This window comes from Zalophus californianus, chromosome 12, assembly GCF_009762305.2.
Source record: "Zalophus californianus isolate mZalCal1 chromosome 12, mZalCal1.pri.v2, whole genome shotgun sequence".
NCBI classification, from domain to species: domain Eukaryota; kingdom Metazoa; phylum Chordata; class Mammalia; order Carnivora; family Otariidae; genus Zalophus; species Zalophus californianus.
In genome coordinates this window covers 54,623,038-54,645,131 of record NC_045606.1, presented here as the reverse complement: position 1 = coordinate 54,645,131, position 22,094 = coordinate 54,623,038, and the positions used below count along the sequence as shown (strand labels likewise).

Here is a 22,094-nt window from a genome sequence, read left to right as displayed (position 1 = left end):
AATTGTGAATACGTGCTTACAGCTTTCCTTTTCTTCTTCCCTTGCACTCACCGTAAGAATTGATGTCCATCGTAAAGAGAATGCGGGTGCTGCTGAGAAGTCAATTACTATCCTCTCTACCCCTGAAGGTACCTCTGCGGCTTGTAAGTCTATTCTGGAGATTATGCATAAGGAAGCTCAAGATATAAAATTGTGAGTAAAGAGGATTAACCTGTGAAGAGGTTGATGTTCATACTGTTTGATTTTGGAGTTCTAAGACACAGTTCTTAGGAATTGCGAACAACACAGGGAAATCCTGTCCTGAAGAGCTACGGTGGTTGGCACTATTGATTTGGTTGGAAAGCATAAGTCTTTAAAAGATTTTATTTTCATTCATGTTTGGATTTGGGGTGACTGGTATGAATGGACACAGTCTAACTGTAGAAGAAGGCACTTAGGGAATAGGAAGCCCACCTAAGGACCAAGAAGTATCGCATGGATTTACCCAAAATGTGCCTCAAATCCTGACTCCTTTATTCTGAACTCACTGGAGCTCTTGTTCGTGTTGTGTGCCCAGCCCTACTCTGCAGCAGCAGGGAAGATAGGAGCTGAGAAATCCCTAATCCTGTGCTAAGGCAAACTAGAGATTTATTTGGGTGTTCCAAGTTGAAACTCTAAATGCCTATCCCACAGGAACTTTGAGCGGAGTTTGGGTTCCATGCCATTTGAGTGTACAACACAATGTTACCCTAAAAGGAGAGTCCAGAATAAGGTACTGGAGTTAGCCTGGGGACCTAATCAACAGCACTTAATTTGTAGGGACCTTTAACATGTATTAAATATATTTTAGTTATAAGGTGTTATATGTTTGCTATATTATAAAATTATAATTCTCTTTCAAAATAGAGAAAAATTTTAAAAAGTTCACCATCTGGATAATACCAGTGATATTTTCAAACAGTGATAGGTATCAGTTGGAAATTCAAAAAGGTACTCAATGAAAAGTGAAAGCCCCCCTTCCTGTTCTTACACTCTTCCCCTAAAGAGTAATCACTGTTGAGTTTCTTCTGGTTCCTTCTGTAAATTAAGCATGTATCTCTAGGTAGGCATTTTAAAAAAATTTATAGCAAAATTATATGGTTTTGGATTTACACATTGTGTTCTGGTATTGGGGATTTAGGAATATGGATTTGAGTAAAATGTGTTTTCAGTGAACTAGGAGAATCTGTCCTTGGAAGATATTCCCTGAGATGCATTAAAAAAAAAAAGTTTTAAAAATTAACTTCAGGGGCGCCTGGGTGGCTCAGTCGTTGGGTGTCTGCCTTCGGCTCAGGTCATGATCCCAGGGTCCTGGGATCGAGCCCCACATTGGGCTCCCTGCTCCGCGGGAAGCCTGCTTCTCCCTCTCCTACTCTCCCTGCTTGTGTTCCCTCTCTCGCTGTCTCTCTCTCTGTCAAATAAGTATTTTTAAAAAAAATTAACTTCAAATACTTCTGGTTTTTTTTTTTTTCGTGCCCCCTCTATTCATGCATTACTAGAATGTAGGTCAGCAGACTTTAAACTCTACCTGGCATTTTGCTTCCTATATGGTAGGTGGAAGTAAATGTTTAATGAGTGGATATTGTCTTTTTACCTAGGAGAAGGTTTACTTATCCTGATTTTATGACCTTTTTCTTTTTTACTTACAGCACAGAAGAGATTCCCTTGAAGATATTAGCCCATAATAACTTTGTAGGCCGTCTTATTGGTAAGGAGGGAAGAAACCTTAAAAAAATTGAGCAAGACACTGACACTAAAATCACGATATCTCCGTAAGTGCTGCCTTGCTTTTGAGTTAGAAAATTCTCAAGCACTTTTGTTGAGTTGTAGGTTATATATTAAGCAGAGTTTCTCCCATTTTAGAGGTGTTTGAGCTAGCCTGTACCACCATACTTAGGTTTTATTTCTCAAACTTAATCTACTGTTGGTGTCTAACCCATATTGAAAGCATTATCTGTTCCTACTAAAGACGTAGAAAGCACTAAATACTTTATATTCATATTTTCTAGCTGAAGTCTTAGGTTTTCTGATATATACTCCTAAAGTGGAAATATATAACCCAGTTTATTATCCATTGCTGTGTAATGAATTATCCCAACATTTGACAGCTTGAGACAGTAGTAAATAGGTATTGCTCACCTAATTTCTGTGGGTCAGGAATTCAGGCGCAGCCTAACTGGGTGGTTCTGGCTTGGGGTCTCTTGATGTTGGTGACAAGTCCATGCTGGCTGTTGGTGTGAGTTCTCTGCACAGGGCTCGTTGGGTATCTTTAAGAACTGGTAGTTGTCAGGGCACCTGGGTGGCTCAGTCATTAAGCACCTGCCTTCGGCTCAGGTCATGATCCTAGGGTCCTGGGATCAAGTCTCGCATCGGGCTCCCTACTGGGCGGGAAGCCTGCTTCTCCCTCTCCCACTCCCCCTGCTTGTGTTCCCTCTCTCGCTGGGGGTCTCTCTGTCAAATAAATAGAATCTTAAAAAAAAAAAGAACTGGTAGTTGTCTTCCCCCAGAGTGGATTATCCAAGAAAGCGCAAGGTGAAAGTGGCAGCATTTTTTTATAACACAGTTTCCAAAATCACACACTGTCAGTTTTCTAATACGGTTTACACAAGTCAGCTGTACTCAGTGGGGGAGAGGACTGCACTCACTGGAGAGTAGGTCGTCTTGGAAGCTGGCTGCCACACCTTGGGTCCATGAATCCTCTGAAATTATACGGAAAGGTCTCTCTAAGGGTAACTATTCTTAGTTTATGCAGAGTACCCAAAAAAGATGAGGTGAGAAGAGATTGATAAACTGAGGAAGAATGGTAAAGAGAGATAGGCAACATGTTCATGTAGCAAGGAGTTTTCAAAGAAGGGAGAGGTAGGAATTTGGAAGGTCCTGTTTGTTGTAAAGGAAAAAAACCCCACATAATAAATGATCCTACCCGGTCTTGAATTTTACATCCAGAAAGGGGAGAGTTTTAAGAGAAAAAAAATCTTAAAAGCTATTCTAAAGCAGCTATTTAAAAACAAACAAACAAAAAAAACCCTGTAATATAAAATGCTTAGGGGAGAGGTGAGACCAGAGATGAAAAACAAACTTTTTTAGTCTGCGAAACAGTCTTCATTGTGTAGATGTTTACCTTTTTAGCAAATTAGAGAAAAAGTTAAGGAATACTAACCCATTCATCTGGCTCAAGTTTAGCTTAAGACATTCTGCTAAGTAGTGAAAATGAGAATTTTAACTACGGTTATGAAGGAGAGCTACACCAATTTTCTGTATCCTTTCAATCTATGTACTTAGTCTTATTTTCCATGGCTAAGAGTCTCCCATTGCTTCTCTCAAGGCTGTTGACTGGCTCAGGCTCAGGCGTCTCAGATGTCATCTGAGTGGATTTTGAAGCTTCAGCAGGACTTAGGTCAAGTAGGGAGTTGCTGAATATTGCTAATGTCTTCTAACTTTTCAGTGGTCTTAATGATCATCAAGGGGTCATTTTTTTTATTTAGTCAAGACAGACTGATTTATGTTATTTTCTCCAGCTTACTTTGATGTAAACTCTAAAATTTTTGGCAAAAAGGAAGTTTGGACACATGAATTCTGGTTTGCTTTTTGGGAATATTTCCATGCTTATTTATTGCATGGTGACCCCGAAGATGCAATTGCATGAGAATGCCAATTAGTTTAGAATTGGTCAGTGCAGACTAGAAACATCTTCATTAAAGGTTATGTACGTCTGGTTCTTGGTTTCCACTAAAACCGTACATCCCTCTGATCATTTTCTTTGTTTCACTGTTAAATTGTGAAAAAGGTTCACCTTAATTGGGCAAGAAGTACACTGTGTTTCAAACATGGACTTCATTGAACTGTGTACACCCAGTAATTTTTATTGAGAAGGTAGGAGGGGGAAGTATTTTCTTCTGCAGCTTTACAGTTCTTGGATTCATGTCTTTGGGGGGCTTACTCATTGTTCATGTCTGATCACCCATTTTTACATGTCGCCAGGCACCATAGTTGGGTTTTAGTTGCCATCTGTGGCTGAAGTTTAATTAACTGTCTTCCTCCTGTAATTTCCATTCTTTTTCTTTCTCCTCTTTTTCATTCTGCAGATTGCAGGAATTGACGCTGTATAATCCAGAGCGCACCATTACAGTCAAAGGCAACGTTGAAACATGTGCCAAAGCTGAGGAAGAGATAATGAAGAAAATCAGGGAGTCTTATGAAAATGATATTGCTTCTATGAATGTTAGTTTTAATATGGAGGACATGCCTTTATTTTGATGAACAGTTAAAAGATGTTGTCAATTACATAAATATTGATGTCTTTAATGGTGCCGGCATTAGATGGAGTCTCTAGTTGATTTTTAGCACTGTAGTGAGTGTGCCCTGGGATAGTTGGGAAGAAGGCTTTGACATTAGCCTTTGTTCTCTGTGATTTTAGCAAATTATTTAGTCTTTGAGACTTGGCTTCCTTATCTGTTACATAAGGCTAATACCTACCTAAAAAGGTTTCTATCTTCCACACAATGTTAATTTGAAGAAGATTAGTATAGTAGGAACGTGGGCTTAAGAGGTAGGTATGTGAACTGAGTTTGAATCCCAGCTCAATCACTTATTAGCTACAGTTCTGTTCTCTTGGTTGGTCCCCAAGCATTGGTTTCCTCATCTGTAAAATGGGGCTACTATGGTTATACTGATTCCATGATTAGGACTGGGATTACAGTAGATAGTGTGCATATAAAATCAACTGTAAAGAATTCAAATTTAAAACTTAATTGGTCAGTCATAAACCTTGGAGACGAATTAAAAATGATAATAATTTGTCTAGCACAATGAAGGCAATTGAAGTGAACGGCTGACATTCCTTAATGGATGGAATGATGCAGAAAATATAACATTTCAAAAGTCCATTTTGAATTTTCAAGTAAATGATTGAAAAACACACTCCTCAGTGGGGCCCTACACCTAAAAGAAGGGAAATAGAGAAATGATAGTACCTTTTGAGAGAAGAGCCTAGAAGAATGCTGATTGTTTTAGCCCACATGACTGGCTTCCTGGCCTACCTTCTCATCATCACTGCTCATCTGATGTTTCAGTGTCCCTTGAGAGCAAATCCAATTCCATATACCTTTTAAAGAGCTTCTCAAGTATGCTCACATCTCAGCTCTGTCATCTCCACCTCACTTCCTGAATCTTTATAAAATTCAACCAAAACAAAATCCCCTTTCTGGCTCCTGGATCTACTCCAAAGATAGGTTTAGTTGCCATAGTTACATGGGCTGGGACCTGATTTGCAAAGATCTTGACTTTGTTTTAGGCCTTTAGACCCATGGCTGCCAAATTTTATCCAAGTACTAAAGATCTCTTAATAGCTTGTTCTGTATATCTGGTTTGCTTTTCAGTGCACAAATCTTGTTTGCTTACTTCTTCATCTAATGCATGTTTTTCAGCTTGTATTTACTGTGTGCCCATAGCATACAGAGTACATATTTGTTTAAGCACTGTGAGCTGATCATTAAAGAAAGGAAGAGGGTGTGTTTCCTGCTTTAAGAAAGGTAGTGTAGCTTTGCATTAAAGAGGGGGCAAACGAGCACATGGATTTTAAAATATCAAGAAATATGAACAAATACTCAAGTAGAATTACATGGAACATCTGCTTTGTTCTAAAATTTGAGTCATAAAATGATTTTTTTCTTGACAAGAGGTCACAATCTGAATATTGTCACTTATAAATACTCACACTTGATTTTTTAATTGTAAAATGAGAGACCTTTTTACTGTTGCAGCTTCAAGCACATTTAATTCCTGGATTAAATCTGAATGCCTTGGGTCTGTTCCCACCCACTTCAGGGATGCCACCTCCCACCTCAGGGCCCCCTTCAGCTATGACTCCTCCTTACCCACAGTTTGAGGTAAGATAATGTACCTTGGCTTTCTGTGTGGTTGAGTGGGATGCAGTCAGAGGGCCACAGTCAGACTTTGTTGCCCTCAAGCCATGTGACATTAAATGCTCATTGGGACAAATTCTAATGTAAAACCTGGTTCCCATATGATCTATCAGTTGGGAGCCAGCACATGCTTTCCAGTTCCTGTCAGTGGAACCTTTTTTCCTACCCCTTTGTAGAGTGGACATGTGAATTACCTTTTGAAGTTTTGGGGTGGTAGGGTTGTCAACATTGGTTTTTAAATACCAAAAGAAATGGTTGAGACTTGGTGGCGGGGGGGGAGAAGTTATTTCTAAAAATTGAAGGAAAGGACTTTTTGTTTTAATTTAATTTTATTTTATTTTATTATGTTGTTAGTCACCATACAATACATCATACTTTTTGATGTAGTGATCCACGATTCATTGTTTGCATATAACACCCAGTGCTCCACGCAGTATGTGCCCTCCTTAATACCCATCACCAGGCTCACCCCCCCCAACTCCCCTCCCCTCTAACACCCTCTGTTTGTTTCTCAGAGTCCATCGTCTCTCATGGTTCGTCTCCCCCTCCGATTCCCCCCCTTCATTTTTCCCTTCCTTTGCCTAATGTCCTTCATGAGGAAAGGACTTTTAAAAGCCTTCCTTCAAAAAAAAAAATTAAAAAATAAAAAGCTTCCTTCATCTTTAACTTCACTTGGAAGTTAACTGCTTTGAAAGGTCAATAAAGGGGCGCCTGGGTGGCTCAGTCGGTGAAGCGTCTGCCTTTGGCCCAGGTCCTGATCTCAGGGTCCTGGAATCAAGCCCCGTGTTGGGCTCCCGGCACAGCAGGTAGCCTGCCTCCCCACCACCCCCCAATATGCTCTCTTAGTGCATGCTCTTTTTCTCAAATAAATAAAAAATTTTTTTAAAGGTTAATACATGTTTTCCATTTTGAGTGTGCTTTTTATTTTTATTTATTTTTTAAATATTTTATTTATTTACCAGAGAGAAAGAGAAAGCACAAGTAGGGGGGAGCAGCAGAGGGAGAGGGAGAAGCAGTCTCTCCGCCGATCCCGGGACCCTGGGATCATGACCTGAGCTGAAAGCAGACGCTTAACCGACTGAGCCACCCAGGCATCCCTTGAGTGTGCTTTTTAAACAGTGAACTCAAGATAGTTTTGCTCACAGGTCTATTACGTATGTGTGTGCGCAACCATTAAACAGCTTTTATTTGTTTGTAAAGAGGTAGACTGTTAAGAAAGAAACCTTATTTTTATATTTGCTTTTTAAGAAGAGCATTTTCTCTGAGGTTTCAAAAATGGGAGACCAGTGATAGTATAAAAATAATTGCAGCATAGCAGATACTTTACATAGTAATTTTTTGGGAAAGTAGTTCACAATTCTCTTGCATAGTCAATGATAATTGGAGGTAGACAGTCATGTGAAATAAATTTAGCATCATTCTAGGATCTTCCGTCATGGATTTGTTTTTACTTCTCTCCCTTCCTGTTTGACTCTTCTATACTAGATGGTTTGAGTAGTGCCTCCTATACCAATTTAGGAAAATGTCCAGCTGGAATTCGTTGGGCATTCCATTATAACACTGCCTAGACTATGTGTAGAGTAAAATGCTTCTGGAATTGTATAGAGAACACAGATTGCTAAGATTGTTCATATTTTATCCCTTTATGAAGGAGAATTTCCTTGGCCTGTCCTTAACCACCAGACTGTGTTAGATGTTCTTCACTTTTGGCCTCTTGCAGTGTTTCTGCCTTCATGATCAGCAACATTTGCATCTTCCCCTGCAACTCACCTGCCACTCCGAACATGTTTGGTGCCAGAATCCATATAACAAAGCCCATTAAACTATGGATAGGCATCAAAATTTCAACTCCACATCAGTGTGAATAGATACATCATGCATTATCTGAAGCTTTCCAATACAGCTAAAGGTGCTGTGAAGTATCTAACTTGTGTGTACCTTGATGCTGAAAGGGGCTGGGGTAAGGATCCCTGGGGTGAGAGCCCAACACAGGGCTTGATTCCAGGACCCTGAGATCAGGACCTGGGCCAAGGCAGACGCTTCACCGACTGAGCCACCCAGGTGCCCCTTTATTGACCTTTCAAAGCAGTTAACTTCCAAGTGAAGTTAAAGATGAAGGAAGCCTTTTATTTTTTAATTTTTTATTTTTTTGAAGGAAGGCTTTTAAAAGTCCTTTCCTCATGGAGGACATTAGGAGAAGGAAGGGAAAAATGAAGGGGGGAAATCGGAGGGGGAGACGAACCATGAGAGACCAGCCCAGCTCTGCCTGCGCTTTATATCGCCATAGGTCACTCTCCTTTTCCCTCTGCGTTTGTTTTCTCACCTGTGCATTGAAGAAACTAAAATAGATGAATTATCTCTAAGGACTCTTCTCTCAAGTTAGGCATTTCTAGTTTTTACATAATTCAATAATATAAAAAGTTTAAGAGGAGGGTAATAGTAAGCCTAAAACAGGAATTTGAGAGAATATGGACTTAACATCTAATAATGGCTGCTATTTTCTTTATTATAAATAGATGCATTTGTCCTATTACTGAGTTTAGGGCACATGTATCCCTGACACTTCTGTGTAAAACAGCACTGATTAAAAGTGACAAAGAGCTGATTATTTAAAGTAACTCTGTGCTGAAGAAGTTCTTATGTAAACTGCATCTCTGCTAGCTGTCCTAAACTAGCTTTCTCTTTGGACACGCCCCTTTATCTGTCTGTCCCTCACTTTCCCAATTTGTAAACTGAAGTGTCATTTAAATTCTTTTCTCTCTACTGGTTACATATCATGATCAGTAAAGCTTCTCACATTACAACTGGTAGCATTACAGAACATTCTGTCCTTTACACTTATGTGGCTGCTTCAGTGCAGAAATTCCTAAAGTGAATTGTTAGGTAGCTATTTTTAAGATACATAAATAAGAGGAATATTATCTAGATTTATTCAGTTTTGTAATTTAGTGATACAGTTCTGTGTAATGGGTTGTGTTCCAAGAAAAATTAGGATTCTTTTAAGAGAAGGGAGAGTATGTTAAAAACATTATTTCCAAAGGATTTTTTATGATTTTAAATATCTGAGTGACTGAAGCAAGTAGAGATTTTGTTTCATTTTAAGAATGGGGTAAGAGGGTCAGTGATCTTTAATAAAAGCGAATCAAAAGTAAATGTAAGGAAGATCCCACTGGAATAGGTGGTCTTTGCTTTTCCTGAGACTTTAGAACTAAATCAGCTAGGTGTAGAAGCAGCCAATGAGATCAGAAGATGGAGAAGCTGCCGGTAGTAACGGCAGAAACACTGCAAGGGGGAAGGAGCTCAGAACCCCTGAGGGCTGGTGGTTTCAGGGGAAGGAAAGGAAAGTCTCTTCCTAAACGGATAAAATGTGGACAATCTTAACAATCCAAGTTCTTTGCAGAATTCAAGTGGGCATTTTATTCTACATATACGTAGGCAGTGGTATAATAGAATCCCCACCTTCACACATGGACATTTCTCTAAATTGGTGTAGGAGGTAGCATTCAAAACAGTGCTAAGAAAGAAGACAAATCTATCATCTATCTAGGTGGAATGGTTGATAAATTATGGGTATATTGCATGTGTTTGCTGTAGATGAGTGTGTTCTTGTGATTTTTCTGTAGATTTAAACCTGCTAACTTTATCTCTGCATATTAGTCTTAGACCTCAAAGAATGTGTCAGCAATTATCCGGAGAACTACTCCTGTAATCTACCCTTTTCTCCAGAATGGAATAAATCTTTGTTTTTGTGGATTTCAAAAAATGTGCTCGCAATTGCCTTTCCTCTTAGAAATACATAGGTATATAATCCTGTCTTGGAAATTTGGTATATATGTGTACAAACGTTGTAATTAAAGGTAATTATTAATGGGAGCTTTGTACTATTTTTAACTTAGTCTCCTCAAGGAATTCACCTTGATGTTAACCACAGTATCATCATCACTCTTAAGAAACTTGGCACAAGAGCGCCTGGGTGGCTCAGTCAGTTAAGTGTCTGCTTTTAGCTCAAGTCATAATCCTGGGGTCCTGGGATGGAGTCCTGCATAGGGCTCCCTGCTCAGCGGGGAGCCTGCTTCTCCTTCTCCCACTGCCTGCCACTCCCCCTGCTTGTGTGTGTGCTTGCTCGCACGCTCTGTCAAATAAATAAAATCCAAAAAAAAGAAAGAAACTTGGCACAGTACTATTATTTGATATGCAGTCTGTACTTAAATTTCATAGTTATCCCAATAATGTTCTATTACATAGCAGTGTTTTCAGTAAAGAATCCAATTAGGGATTATACATTGCAGTTGTCATGTCTCTCTAGTCCCCCCCTTTTTTTTTTTTAGCAGGAGTGCATCCTATGTGGTGTCACCTACTGCCTATCCCCCCCACTTGTTTTTTTATTTAGGGCGTTGAAAAATCCAGGCTAGTGGTTAGACTGCTGCCTAATTTGGGTTTGAGTAACTATTTGTACATGATTAGGCTCAGGGTTGTACCTTTTGGGGGGGGGGGCAGGAATACCTTCTCTGTGTCCCAGGGGAAGCAGATGATGTCATGTGTTTCATTGTTGGCCATGTTGTTTGATCATAAAATTAAGGTAGTGTCTGTCTGATTTCTGCACTGTAAAGGTATCTTTCCTATCTATGATTAAGATGTAATCAGTAGTACTTTGAGAATATGTGTCTTGCTCCCCAACATTCTTTCCCCCAGTGGGTTTAATATCCATTGCTGACATTTGCCTAATCTTATATTACTATTTTTATGTCCGTCGTCTTTTACATGTATTAGTTGGCAATGTTCTGTAAAGAATAGCTTTCTTTACTTTCTGCTTTACGAGGAAAAATGTTTTTTTGTTCTTTACATTAGAATTACCCTGGACCTTTTGTGTTAGAGTCCATCCCCAAGGGTAGGAATTGGGAGTGAGACTCAGGTATTACTACTTTGAAAAGCTCTCTGGCTGACTCCAGTGTGGAGGTAGCCAAGGTTAACAACAGCTGCTCTGTTTAACTGGTTAAGGACCTGTGCCTCTCCTTGGACTTACATGAATCAAAATCTCAGTGGGAGCAGATGGAAGCTCAGAAATTTGTGATTTTGTAAAGGTCATCAGGAGTTTTTCGTTACCCATTCATTGCCAAACTGCTGTTCTGCAAGTAATGTTTACTGTTCTATGGAAGGTGGACTTAAATGTTGGAAAAAATATTAAGGGCAATGCACAGTAGACAATATTTGGGATAAGCATAAATACATACCACTTAGGTATGTCACTCTTTCTACCTTGTATGGTGCTTTATTTTAAAGTGTGGGCAAGGGGCGCCTGGGTGACTCAGTCAAACGTCCAACTCTTGATTTGGGCTCAGATCATCACCTCAGGGGCATGAGATCAAGCCCCGCATCCGGCTCCATGCTGGGCGTGGAGCCTGCTTAAGTTTCTCTTCTTAGGCCTCCCTGCCTCACCCCACTTGCACTTTCTCTCTCTTAAAAAAAAAAAAAAAAAAAAAACCCGTGGTCAAAAACTTTTGCCCCCTTTTCTCTGGATCACCTGTTCTTACAACGCACAAATATCAGGCCAAAACCATCTATGAGATGCTGCCATATGTCTGTTTTCATGCCTCTAAATATATTTTGGCATGCTATGTGTATCAGGATTAGCTTTGGCTCTGTGTTACAGGAAAATAAATTGGTTTAAATGAATTTTCCTTCTTCATCAGAAGAGGTGAAGGGTAGACAATCCAAGGCTGGTAGTGGTTGTGCTGCATCATCTAGGACAGGTGCTCCTATTGGCTTAGTTAGCATGCTGCCTCCCAGATCAGAATGACTGCTCAAGCTCCAGCCATTGAGTCTGATTCTAGCCAGCAAGAATGAAGGATAAAAAATCAAGAGCCACCTCATATAAGGACACTGACAATAGCTTTTTACACTTCCACGCATTGGTCATGTTTGCCAGAACATAACATCGGTTACAGCTACCTGCAAGAGAAGCTGGGAAACCGTGTCTGTAACTGAAGAGATGAATAATTCTTTCCCACTGGATTTAGTAATACTACCTGCAAAAGGAATCTTGCAGAGCCTGGGAGGGTGCAGGTGAGCTTTTAAGTTCTCTCAAAAACAAAACCAAACAAAAACCATGCAAAAAAAAAAAAAAAACAAAACCCCCCAAAAACCCCAGAATAATCTAAATTGATTCTGGAGGAGAAAATTCGATCTTTCAGATTCCACTCCTACAGATCATTTTCACATCGAAACAAAGGGAAAACACCATTTTCAGAGAATGTACTGTGTTTCTGGATCCTAGGTAGAGTGAACTATACTTCCAAATAGCTGTGAGGTAACTTCCTGATTTACTGTTTTAAGGGAACAATTCTTTGACAAGTTTTGTTTTAGTATAGAACTTCTTGGTGGGGAAGTATTTAATTTGGAATAGCTTTGTCTTCACTGTATATTATTAGACTCGGTTCTTTGTCTAAACTCAGATCACTAATACTATTAAGTCTTACCTAATGGTCACCACTTTTTGAAACACAAACTTGTTTTTAAAGGCAATAATTAAATTTACCAAAGCTTTATCAATTTTTTTTCTTACCATTTCTTTTTACATCCCTTTTTTTCCCTTTGGCTTCACTTTTCTTCTTGCTGAGGAACCTAGTATTGTAGGTCTTTGAGGGTCTGTGATGACATTTATTTAAAAACTGGGTTGGAGGGATAAAGGTTGGCAGGTGTCTGCGCTTAGCACGTGAGGTTGCTCTTCCACCGCAGCCTGGCATCCACAGCTGCTGATGAGAAGCTTGCTGGTCCTTAGAAGCTCTCACAGGGAAGTCGGTTACTTATTAAGGTTGACTCTTTAATCCTTGATGCCCTGTAGGTTAGCAGTGGATCTCTTTTACTTTAAGTGTATATTGCCTGGTAAGTAGGTTTTGATGACTCAATGTTTCAAAGACTCTGACTCTCTTTTTATGTATTGCTTCCTCTTTTTTTTAGAGTTGTTTCATTTTTCTACTCCTGTTTTCTCACTGCTGCTTTGTAATATGAAAGGCGAACTGATGGACCTCGACTTTGGATAAATCCCTTGCTTCCGTTCTATTCCAGAACTTTGCTCACCCTCCCACCTCCCCACCTCCCCCCCCCCCCCCAACAATGTATTCTAACTGGAACCTGCCAGGTGGATTTTTTTCTAATAGAGCCAGAGTCGGTTCTTCCAACAGACAAAAAGTCTCTAGTTCCTGCCTAGCAGCTGGCTCAGGCAGTACTTAATTGGCAAACTTTGAGTTTAGAAATGACAAGAAATGCTCCTTTCAAAAACGCTCAGACAGTAGGGAAGAGGCAATTGGCAGCCCCTGAACACAGCAAGAGCTGAAGCTGGCATAGCACAGAACAGCATCCATAGCTGAATGTTATTTCCTGACGTTCGGGTTGGCAGAAGTTAGCTCCAGTGCTGTTGTCTTCATAATTTTGATAGCGTCTTTGGAATCTTCCCAGAAGTCTCCAGAACAATAGTGTGATCTTACAATTGCAAACTTACTGTTTATCGAAGAGGCAAGATGGATGAACATTTTCTTAGGTTTTTAGATAGTTCAAGGTGCTCTTTAAGAAAAAATATTTTATGAGTTGGAAGGGATTTTTGAATCCGTTCTCTTAGCCTTACTTAGGATTTATTGTAGGTACAGCTCTTTTGTCAGTAAAAAAAAAAAAAATTCAAAGTAAATAACTTACTGTATTAGCCACTGAGTAGCTCTAGGAGGCCTTGGTTTTACTTAGCTATGGGGAGAAACTTTCTGTGCCCCCCCCCCCTTTTTTTTAAGTTTTCAATATTCTGTTCAGGTCATGGAGTTGAGTAAACTTAATTTCAGTTCCAGACTCAAATCCATTAAAACAAAATAAACAAACCAAAACAAACCCCCCCCCCCCAGGAGTATCTGTTATACAAACCAAAGGGAAACACTGGCATCCTTCCAGGTTCCTGAAGGCTGGTCTTGATGGCTGGCAGGCAGGTCTCCATGCCTTTGTGATGTCTTCGATTCTGTTCCCCACAAAGTAAATACACTTAACCTTACTGTTTGCTCATTCTTGTATCTCCTCATGATAGATGATTAGGAATTACTCATTGGCAGACTTCACCAGTTATGCAAACTTTCAGTTGAGCAGCTTTGTTCTTATGTTATTTCAAGCTATAACGTAGAGTCTGCCAAGAAGTCCAAAGGAAGTTTTGCCGATAGGCATCTGGCAGAAATCCATTGGGAAGCAGCTTGGGTCATGTGACCATCCTTCACCTCTGAAGATTTAGGACGAAGGGTTCAGGATAATGCAGCTGAACATTAACCTAAATGCAAAGAATGTGTAACAAGAAAGGGTAATGCTAAAGAGTTTTTTCAAGCTTGATCTCAGAGACTTAAAGTCACAGGTGCAAGGGGCTTATCATAACCCATTGTTCTGGCTTCTTAGTTCTGTAAATAAGAATCATCTCCATATCCAAATCCTGGAAACATGGCTTACTATGCAGAACTCTACACAACAGTAATTTGTACCACAGAGCCAGTTTTTTTTTTTTTTAAGATTTTATTTATTTGAGGGGCGCCTGGGTGGCTCACTCAGTTCGTTAAGCGACTGCCTTCGGCTCAGGTCATGATCCTGGAGTCCCGGGATCGAGTTCCGCATTGGGCTCCCTGCTCAGCGAGGAGCCTGCTTCTCCCTCTCACCCTCCCCCCTCTCATGTACTTGTTCTCTCTCTCATTCTTTCTCTCTCAAATAAATCTTTTTTTTAAAGATTTATTTGAGAGAGACACAGCGAAAGAGGGAACACAGGGGGAGTGGGAGAGGGAGAAGCAGGCTTCCCGAGGAGCAGGGAGCCTAATGTGGGGCTCGATCCCAGGACCCTGGGATCATGACCTGAACCGAAGGCAGATGCTTAACTGAACCACCCAGGCGACCCCCACAGAGCCAGTTTAATGATTGTCAAATAGGATAATTATGTGAGATGCCTTATATTCCCAGAGAAAAAGTTCCTTTAAAAGGGGGTGGGGGGATGGGTTAGCCCAGTGATGGGTATTAAGGAGGGCATGTACTGAATGGAGAGCACTGGGTGTTATACGCAAACAATGAATCATGGAACACTACATCAAAAAGTAATGATGTATGGTGACTAACATAACATAATAAAAAAAAGTTACGGTTGGGGAGGTGCTCGGTGGATATGGAATTGGCATGAAGGGAGTTGGGTGATGTTCAGAAATGTCTTCATCATGGGGCGCCTGGGTGGCTCAGTCGTTAAGCATCTGCCTTAGGCTCGGGTCATGGCCCCGGGATCCTGGGATCGAGCCCCGTGTCGGGCTCCTGCTCTGCGGGAAGCCTGCTTCTCCCTCTCCCACTCCCCCTGCTTGTGTTCCCTCTCTCGCTGTGTCTCTGTCAAATGGGTAGATAGAATCTTAAAAAAAAAAAAAAAAAAGTTTTCATCAAGCCTCAGACTTCTGATGAGTCAACTTTTTATTAAGGTGCTATTGCCAGGAGTGCACATCACTGCCCATCAGTGTGGGGCATCACCTCTTGGTACGTTTAGTTTGCTTCTTTCTGACACTGCTTTTGCTATTTGACAAACTTTGTTGTTCCTGTTTTCATCGCAGCACAGAACATTTTTCTGTATGCGGATTCTTTATGTCTTAACTTTAAAATTTGGTCCCTTCGGCCCTTCTCTACTGACCACCCCTCCTTTTCCAAAGCCTCACACAACTTTACAGTTTGTTCTTAGTCTTCATATTGGACGTGTTCACTCCTACTTGATTCCCACTCCCAAAAAGCAACGAAAAAAAGCGCTGATGGCCTTTCATCACTATGTCAGAAAGATTATTTGGCTTTTGTTCAGCTTTTGTGGCGGTAGCATAGGTTTGAGCTTTTCTCCTAGCAGAGTTGTCTTCAGTATCTTCTGGACTAGGACACATGCCCACTCTGTGCTTGCGAAGCTCTGCAGCTTTCGCTCCAAGGATTCCTGTTAACATCAATCCTCTGAAGACAGAAAGAAGTTGTGCTCTCTGGGCTCAGTCCTGGGAAAAGTGTTTTTTACTAAGCAAATGGATAGTTTTTCTCTTCCAGGCATACTCAGTTATGCAGCTGATTTTCTTTTTTAAAATTAGCTGCTAGGAAGCTTAGTTCCAAATGTATACAAGAACAGCATTCCTGGCTTCATCTTTTATATTCAGGTCCCTATGGTCTTATTTCTTCGCCTCCTTTGTTTTACTTCTAGATTATGTGTATTTTCTGAGCAGCTTAAAATCTTTCTGGAACAAGGCCCAGAAAACAAATAATTACACAGTCATGGCAAAATACAATGGGGCAGATCTGGGCGAGTTACAGATTGGGTTTAGTCTGATCATTAAAAAGGTCTTTATCGCTGTCAGGCCAAAAAAAAGGGATATTATTCAGAAGAACATGGTATAGATGTTCTCAGTGAGATAAAATACTTAGATTCTATCTTTACTTAAAGAAAAAGTTAGGATTAATGTTATCAGTTTTGCCATAAGGATCAGAATGACAAATTAATATTAACATTAAGCACCATTTATGGTCAATGTCCTCATTAATTCAGTTATTAAAATAAGAAAGGCCTTAAAGTGTCCCCTGGAATAAATGGTACTTAGTCATTACAGAACACACTGACAGGCTGTGAAGTATGGTGCTTTGCACACAGAGGCACTATTCTTGGGACTGGGAAATACTAAAAGAATGAACTAATGTTACTCGTTCAGTGTTCTTCACTGGTGAATAGCAACAGAAGTGATTTGGCCAAGCTGTGCAGGACAGGCCCCTATCACAGATCTCCACAGTTCAGAGTTTAGTGGGAAGGCAAACCCTCTTCTGGTATATTTGCTCTAAGAGTGCTTATATGGAGATCAGGCAGGCTCCATGTAGCTGACTGCTGTATTAAGACCTGCAGTGTGTTACGACGTCCTGGGAAACATCAGGGATACTAAGTTGTAAAGAAAGTAGTACAACTATTTATACATATGCTGAAGAAACAGAATCCAATGATTTTCCTCAGTAATATTTCCTGGAGTTGGATTTGGGGTTAACTCTTAACAGGAAATAGGAGGTACGTGTGGGTTACAGGTCAAGAAAGAGACTTAGAAAGAAGAGCACAGTTCAGATGATTTGCATTTGTAGAAAACACGGCCTGGGGTCTCGAGTCTGATGTTGCTTTCTGTTTCGTAAGTGTGAAAGGCGTGGTTCAAAATAAGATGATTTCCCCCTTTCTTGAATATCTATGTTGACCATAAAATAAATGTGTTAGTATGAAAATTTGGAAATAACCTGTCAATTTTAAATGCTAATGCTCCAATCCAGCGTTTCTATTACATAAAAATCTTAGAAGTATTTGTATAGGGGCACAGGATTTATGTTTAGAGATTTGATGGTAGTGTTAGAGAAATTAGTGAAAAAATGGAAACCAAATTTTCTGCAGATCTTGAATAGTACCTTCAGATACAACAAAATAACTGTCAGGTAAAGATGAAGGAATTGTGAATTTTTTCTTAAACTTTTCTGTGATGTGGTTATTTTATTCTCACAGTGGAAACAAACATTGAGACTCTTAAGTTATAAAGTATGTTAAATACTCATAGAGGGGCACCTGGGTGGTTCAGTCGTTAAGCGTCTGCCTTCGGCTCAGGTCATGATCCCAGGGTCCTGGGATCGAGCCCCGCATTGGGCTCCCTGCTCAGCAGGAAGCCTGCTTCTCCCTCTCCCTCTCCCCCGGCTTGTGTTCCCTCTCTCGCTGTGTCTCTCTCTGTCAAATAAATAAAATCTTCAAAAAAAAAAAAAAATGTGTGCTGATGAGCAAACCTGTTGCTGTCGGATCCTTGTTCTGTTGGAGCATCTTTTTTTTTGTTTTTTTTTGGTGTGTGATTCAATTAAACTATTAAAGTTTTTGTAAATTTTTTTGAGGTATAATTGACATACAACATTGGTGTCAGGGGTACATAATGATTTGATATTTGTATATATTGCAAAACGATCACAGTAAGTCAACATCCATTAGCATGGTGGTTTTTTCCTTGTTGATAAGAACTTTTAAGATCTCTCTTAGCGACCTTCCAATATGCTGTATAATATTAACTGTAGTCATCAAGCTGTACATTACATTCCCATGACTTATTATATAGCTGGAAGTTTGTGCCTTTTGACCCCCTTTACATCATTCTTAACCTTTAGTTATCCCTTTTCTTCAAAATAAAGAATTTTTTTTATAGTGGGCAGCTCCACACCCAATGTGGAATTTGAACTCACAACCCTGAGATCAAGACCCGAGATTGAGTTGGACGCTCTACTGACTGTGAGCCACCCAGGTGCCCCCCAAATAAACAATTTTTAATGGACTATCTCTGATGCCATTTTTTGCACATTGATAATCAAAGGCTTAAGCTTTTGCCAACTACCCATAGGAAATTTCTTTTGACTCAGGAAAGGTATCATACCAGGTAGATAGAAGAATGATACCACCAGGGAAGGCAGCACCTCCTCAGCTGAGAGTTCTGTTGGGCTATTACGTGGGTTTTTGTTTTGTTTGTCTGTTTTGAGAGCTCCAGTGGGGTAGGGGGAGAGGAAGAGGGACAAGCAGGCCCCCTGCTAAGCAGAGAACCCCACGTGGGACTCGATCCCAAGACCCTGAGATCATGATATGAGCTGAAGTCAGTCGCTTAATTGACTGAACCACCCAGGCGCCCCTGGGCTGTTCTTAAGAATCACTTCTGCAGCTCTGTGTTATAAAGCGTATCTATAGCTGTTGGAAACACGGGTTTTTTTTTTTTTTTTTTAAGAAACATGGCTTGAGAGAGAAGTCTCTGAATGCTGGCTGCAACACTAATCAGTATATGACCATGTACAAGTCACTTAATCTCTTTTGCTCGGTTTTCTCATTTTTAAAATGGAAATGCTGTTAGTTTCTATTAGTTGTATGGGTAGTGAGGTGTAGATGAGATGATGCACCTCACAGAGAACACTCACAAACTCTCACCACACAGGACTCCTGTATACCCCTGCTCCCTGATCATAGTTGCCTTCTTCCTAAACTTGAATTTTGACCTCAGCATGCTTTTTACTCATCTTCCACCATGCTAAACACAAAGGTAGCACTCAAATATTCCGTGAATGTCTTAACTGGGATTCCAACAGAGTGGGGAAACTTTTTGTATAACTTGATAATTATCAATTTTGAACGTTCAGAACCTTTGACTCAGTTTTATTTCTAAGAATCTATATAGTAGAGGTATTTGTACAAGGGCACAATTTTTTATACAAAGATTTGATTGCAGCATTACATGAATTAGTTGAAAATTGCTAACTACACATACACAAACACACATGCACGGAGATGAGTCAGCAGTAGTGAGTCTAGCTGGACTACCCTGTTTAATGGGATGAGTCAGGGCCATATGAATGAATGAGATCCAAGCTGTATCGTTATGGTAAAAAAACAAATTAGAACATGTTATTTGGGGGTGCCTGAGTGGCTCAGTCGGTTAAGCGTCTGCTTTTGGCTTGGGTCATGATCCTGGGGTCCTGGGATGCAGCCCTGCATCAGGCTCCATGCTCAGTGGAAAGCCTGCTTCTCCCTCTCCCACTCTCCCTGCTTGTGTTCCCTCTCTGTGTCTCTGTCAAATAAAATCTTAAAAAAAAAAAAACAAAAAAAACAAAGACATGTTATTTGTAGCATGTTCCCATTCATTGACTATTTTGGCTTATTAAATCCATTTCCCCCGTCCTTACCTAGTTTCCCACGTCGTCTTTTCCGCTGGGTTTGGTCATTCTTCCTGAGCATTTTGCCTGGAAGAATTAGACTTACTTGGGCTTGGTGCTTTCTTTAGGTAATTAGTTGATTATAGAAGTTAACAGTTGTTTAGGTCAATGTAAATTCTTCTGATTTTTGGTAAATCCTATTAGACAAATTTTTGATATTTTCAGATTTATTGACATTGTATCTTTTTATCTTATATTTCCCCCTTTTTATTTCAATTTTTTTTTTTTTAAGATTTTATTTGAGAGAGATAGCGAGAGCAAGAACACAAGCAGGGGGAGTGGGAAAGGGAGAAGCAGGCTTCGCAGTCAGCAGGGAGCCTGATGTGGGGCTCGATCCCAGGACCCTGCGATCATGATCTGAGCCAAAGGCAGACGCTTAACGACTGAGCCACCCAGGCGCCCCCATTTCAATTTCTTAACTGATACATAGACAAAAGGTTTTCCTTTAAGAACCAGCCCAGCCTTTTTGTTATTTCCAGAGTGTTTCTGTTTACTAATTTAGTTTTTAAAAAAAATTCCTACCAAATAGTGTCAGTAAACTGTCCTATGGTGGAATGGCCTTCTGGTAAGTGCGTGTGGAGGGACAAATGAAATGGCTGATTCATCCATACGTGGGTTTCTGCTGTTGAGCGCCATCTCCCCATAGACCCGTGGTATGGAGTGCTCCATGCTCTCTGGGCTTAATAGGGAGAAGATGGAGCTGATAATGCCCCTTGTAATTTTTGTGTTGGAAGAGTGGTGGTCATTTGGTGGACTAACATTAGGTAGCATAAAATTTGTTCCACATCCAGTAAAAATGAATGAGCCCAGTGCTCCTGTTTCCTTTGACTAAGATTTTCAGAAACTGCTTAAAATGATCATGTTCTAAAGATTTTCCTAGTTCCTGGGATGTTTGAAAGCCAAACTGTTGACCTGTTTGTTCGAGACTTTACAAATTTAGAGAGGGTTTGTAAATTAGAAATTAGACTGATGCTGTTTCATGGCTCTGTGTGAACATATTACAGTACTTGAGGGACCAACTTGAGTACTTGGAAATGGAATTTATCCTATCCTCCATAATAGGAATTTAAGAAGGCTCAAGAGAGAATTCTGTGAAGTGTTTCTTACCAAGTAGTTAATGTGTACATTTCTTACTGCAATATATCCTCTAATATCTCTATAAATCTTAGTTGGTAGGTGAACTTTTTAAAAAACTGCATATTGAGTTAGTATATTCAATTGTGGTCATCTTAAAATATTTCTTGGCATATATGAGAAATCTGTACCTGCCTCTCAATTTTGCTGTGAACCTAAAATTGCTCTAAAAAAGTCTTAGAAAATAAAAAATATTTCCTGGAGTAAATTTCTTAGAATTGACTTATCCTGGGAAGCATGTTTTTTTTAATGTTGTTAGAAAGTAAGGAAGTATTGAGGCACCTGGGTGGCTCAGTTAAGCATCCAACTCTTGATTCCAGCTCAGGTCTTGATCTCAGGGTTGTAAGTTTGGGCCCCACGGTGGGCTCCACACTAGGCATGGAGTCTACTTAAAAAAAAAAAAAAGGCAAGTATTAATATATGAACATGTGCACTGCTTCTGCATTTTAGAACCGGTAGCTCACCAGTAACATCACTGAATCTTGGATTAGCTTTTTTTTGAACCCAGTCACTGTGTTCTCTTGAGTGTCTGTTAGCCCTACAAGAATGACTATTTGAAGGGAAATGATTCAGGAAGGACATAGTTGGCTTGAAGTGGGAAGTTGAGAAGTGTATAGATAAAATCCATATTTGAAGAACCTTTGAGGAGTTAGCCTTAAAAATGTTTTCCAATTTGTCCGTGTGTTAAGTGGCAAAGGAAGGGCAGAGATGGGAGGAATAACGAACTATATGGGAAAGAATCTTAGGGCGTTTTGCCACTAATGTGAGCGTTCTCTTCTAATCCTGTCCTATGTTTGGGTGTGGTTGTGTACCAAATGGTGGTGCTAAGGTTTTACACAATTCAGTCCTATGTAATGAGACTCAAGAGTTCTTCCCTTTGAGACTAGTTCATCAGGTATGTGTTTATGAAGCAAAACCCACACCGATAAGGTGTAGACTTGGTGTCCTTGGATGCAGTTGTGTTCGGTGATGTGTGGCCCAGAATTTCACTTGTCAAGAATCTAAACTTTATGACTCTGACTTACCTTTTAAATCTGTAAATCAGTGACATCCTAAAGTTGAAGAAAACTGTGTAGAGAAAAGTGACCTTTTAAATTCAGATGCTTTCAGGATGAATAGGAGATGTTCTCAACTTCAGGTAAACTCTTACCAGCACTCTTACCAACTTCCTAATATTCCTACCATATGAGAATGCCCCCACCTCTCTGCCAATGATAATAGCCTAATTTTACCAAATACACACGTATGTCCTGTCTTTTC

General features: G+C 40.0%; 1 protein-coding gene and 1 long non-coding RNA gene across 2 annotated transcripts in view; one reads left to right on the top strand and one right to left on the bottom strand.

Moving 5' to 3' along the window:
* Positions 1-22,094, top strand: part of IGF2BP3 (insulin like growth factor 2 mRNA binding protein 3) — a 143,307-nt gene that overhangs the window by 111,268 nt on the left and 9,945 nt on the right. Inside the window, exons 7-10 of the mRNA XM_027573663.2 lie at positions 58-192; positions 1,668-1,790; positions 4,104-4,239; positions 5,781-5,906. Coding sequence (XP_027429464.1) covers positions 58-192; positions 1,668-1,790; positions 4,104-4,239; positions 5,781-5,906 — 520 coding nt within the window. The remainder of the gene's footprint in view (positions 1-57; positions 193-1,667; positions 1,791-4,103; positions 4,240-5,780; positions 5,907-22,094) is intronic.
* On the bottom strand, positions 3,797-21,175 carry LOC113911286. The gene is made up of 3 exons (XR_003516428.2): positions 21,117-21,175; positions 19,671-19,837; positions 3,797-4,177 (listed from the first exon to the last, which is right to left on the bottom strand). It is a non-coding gene; the product is annotated as an uncharacterized LOC113911286 (long non-coding RNA).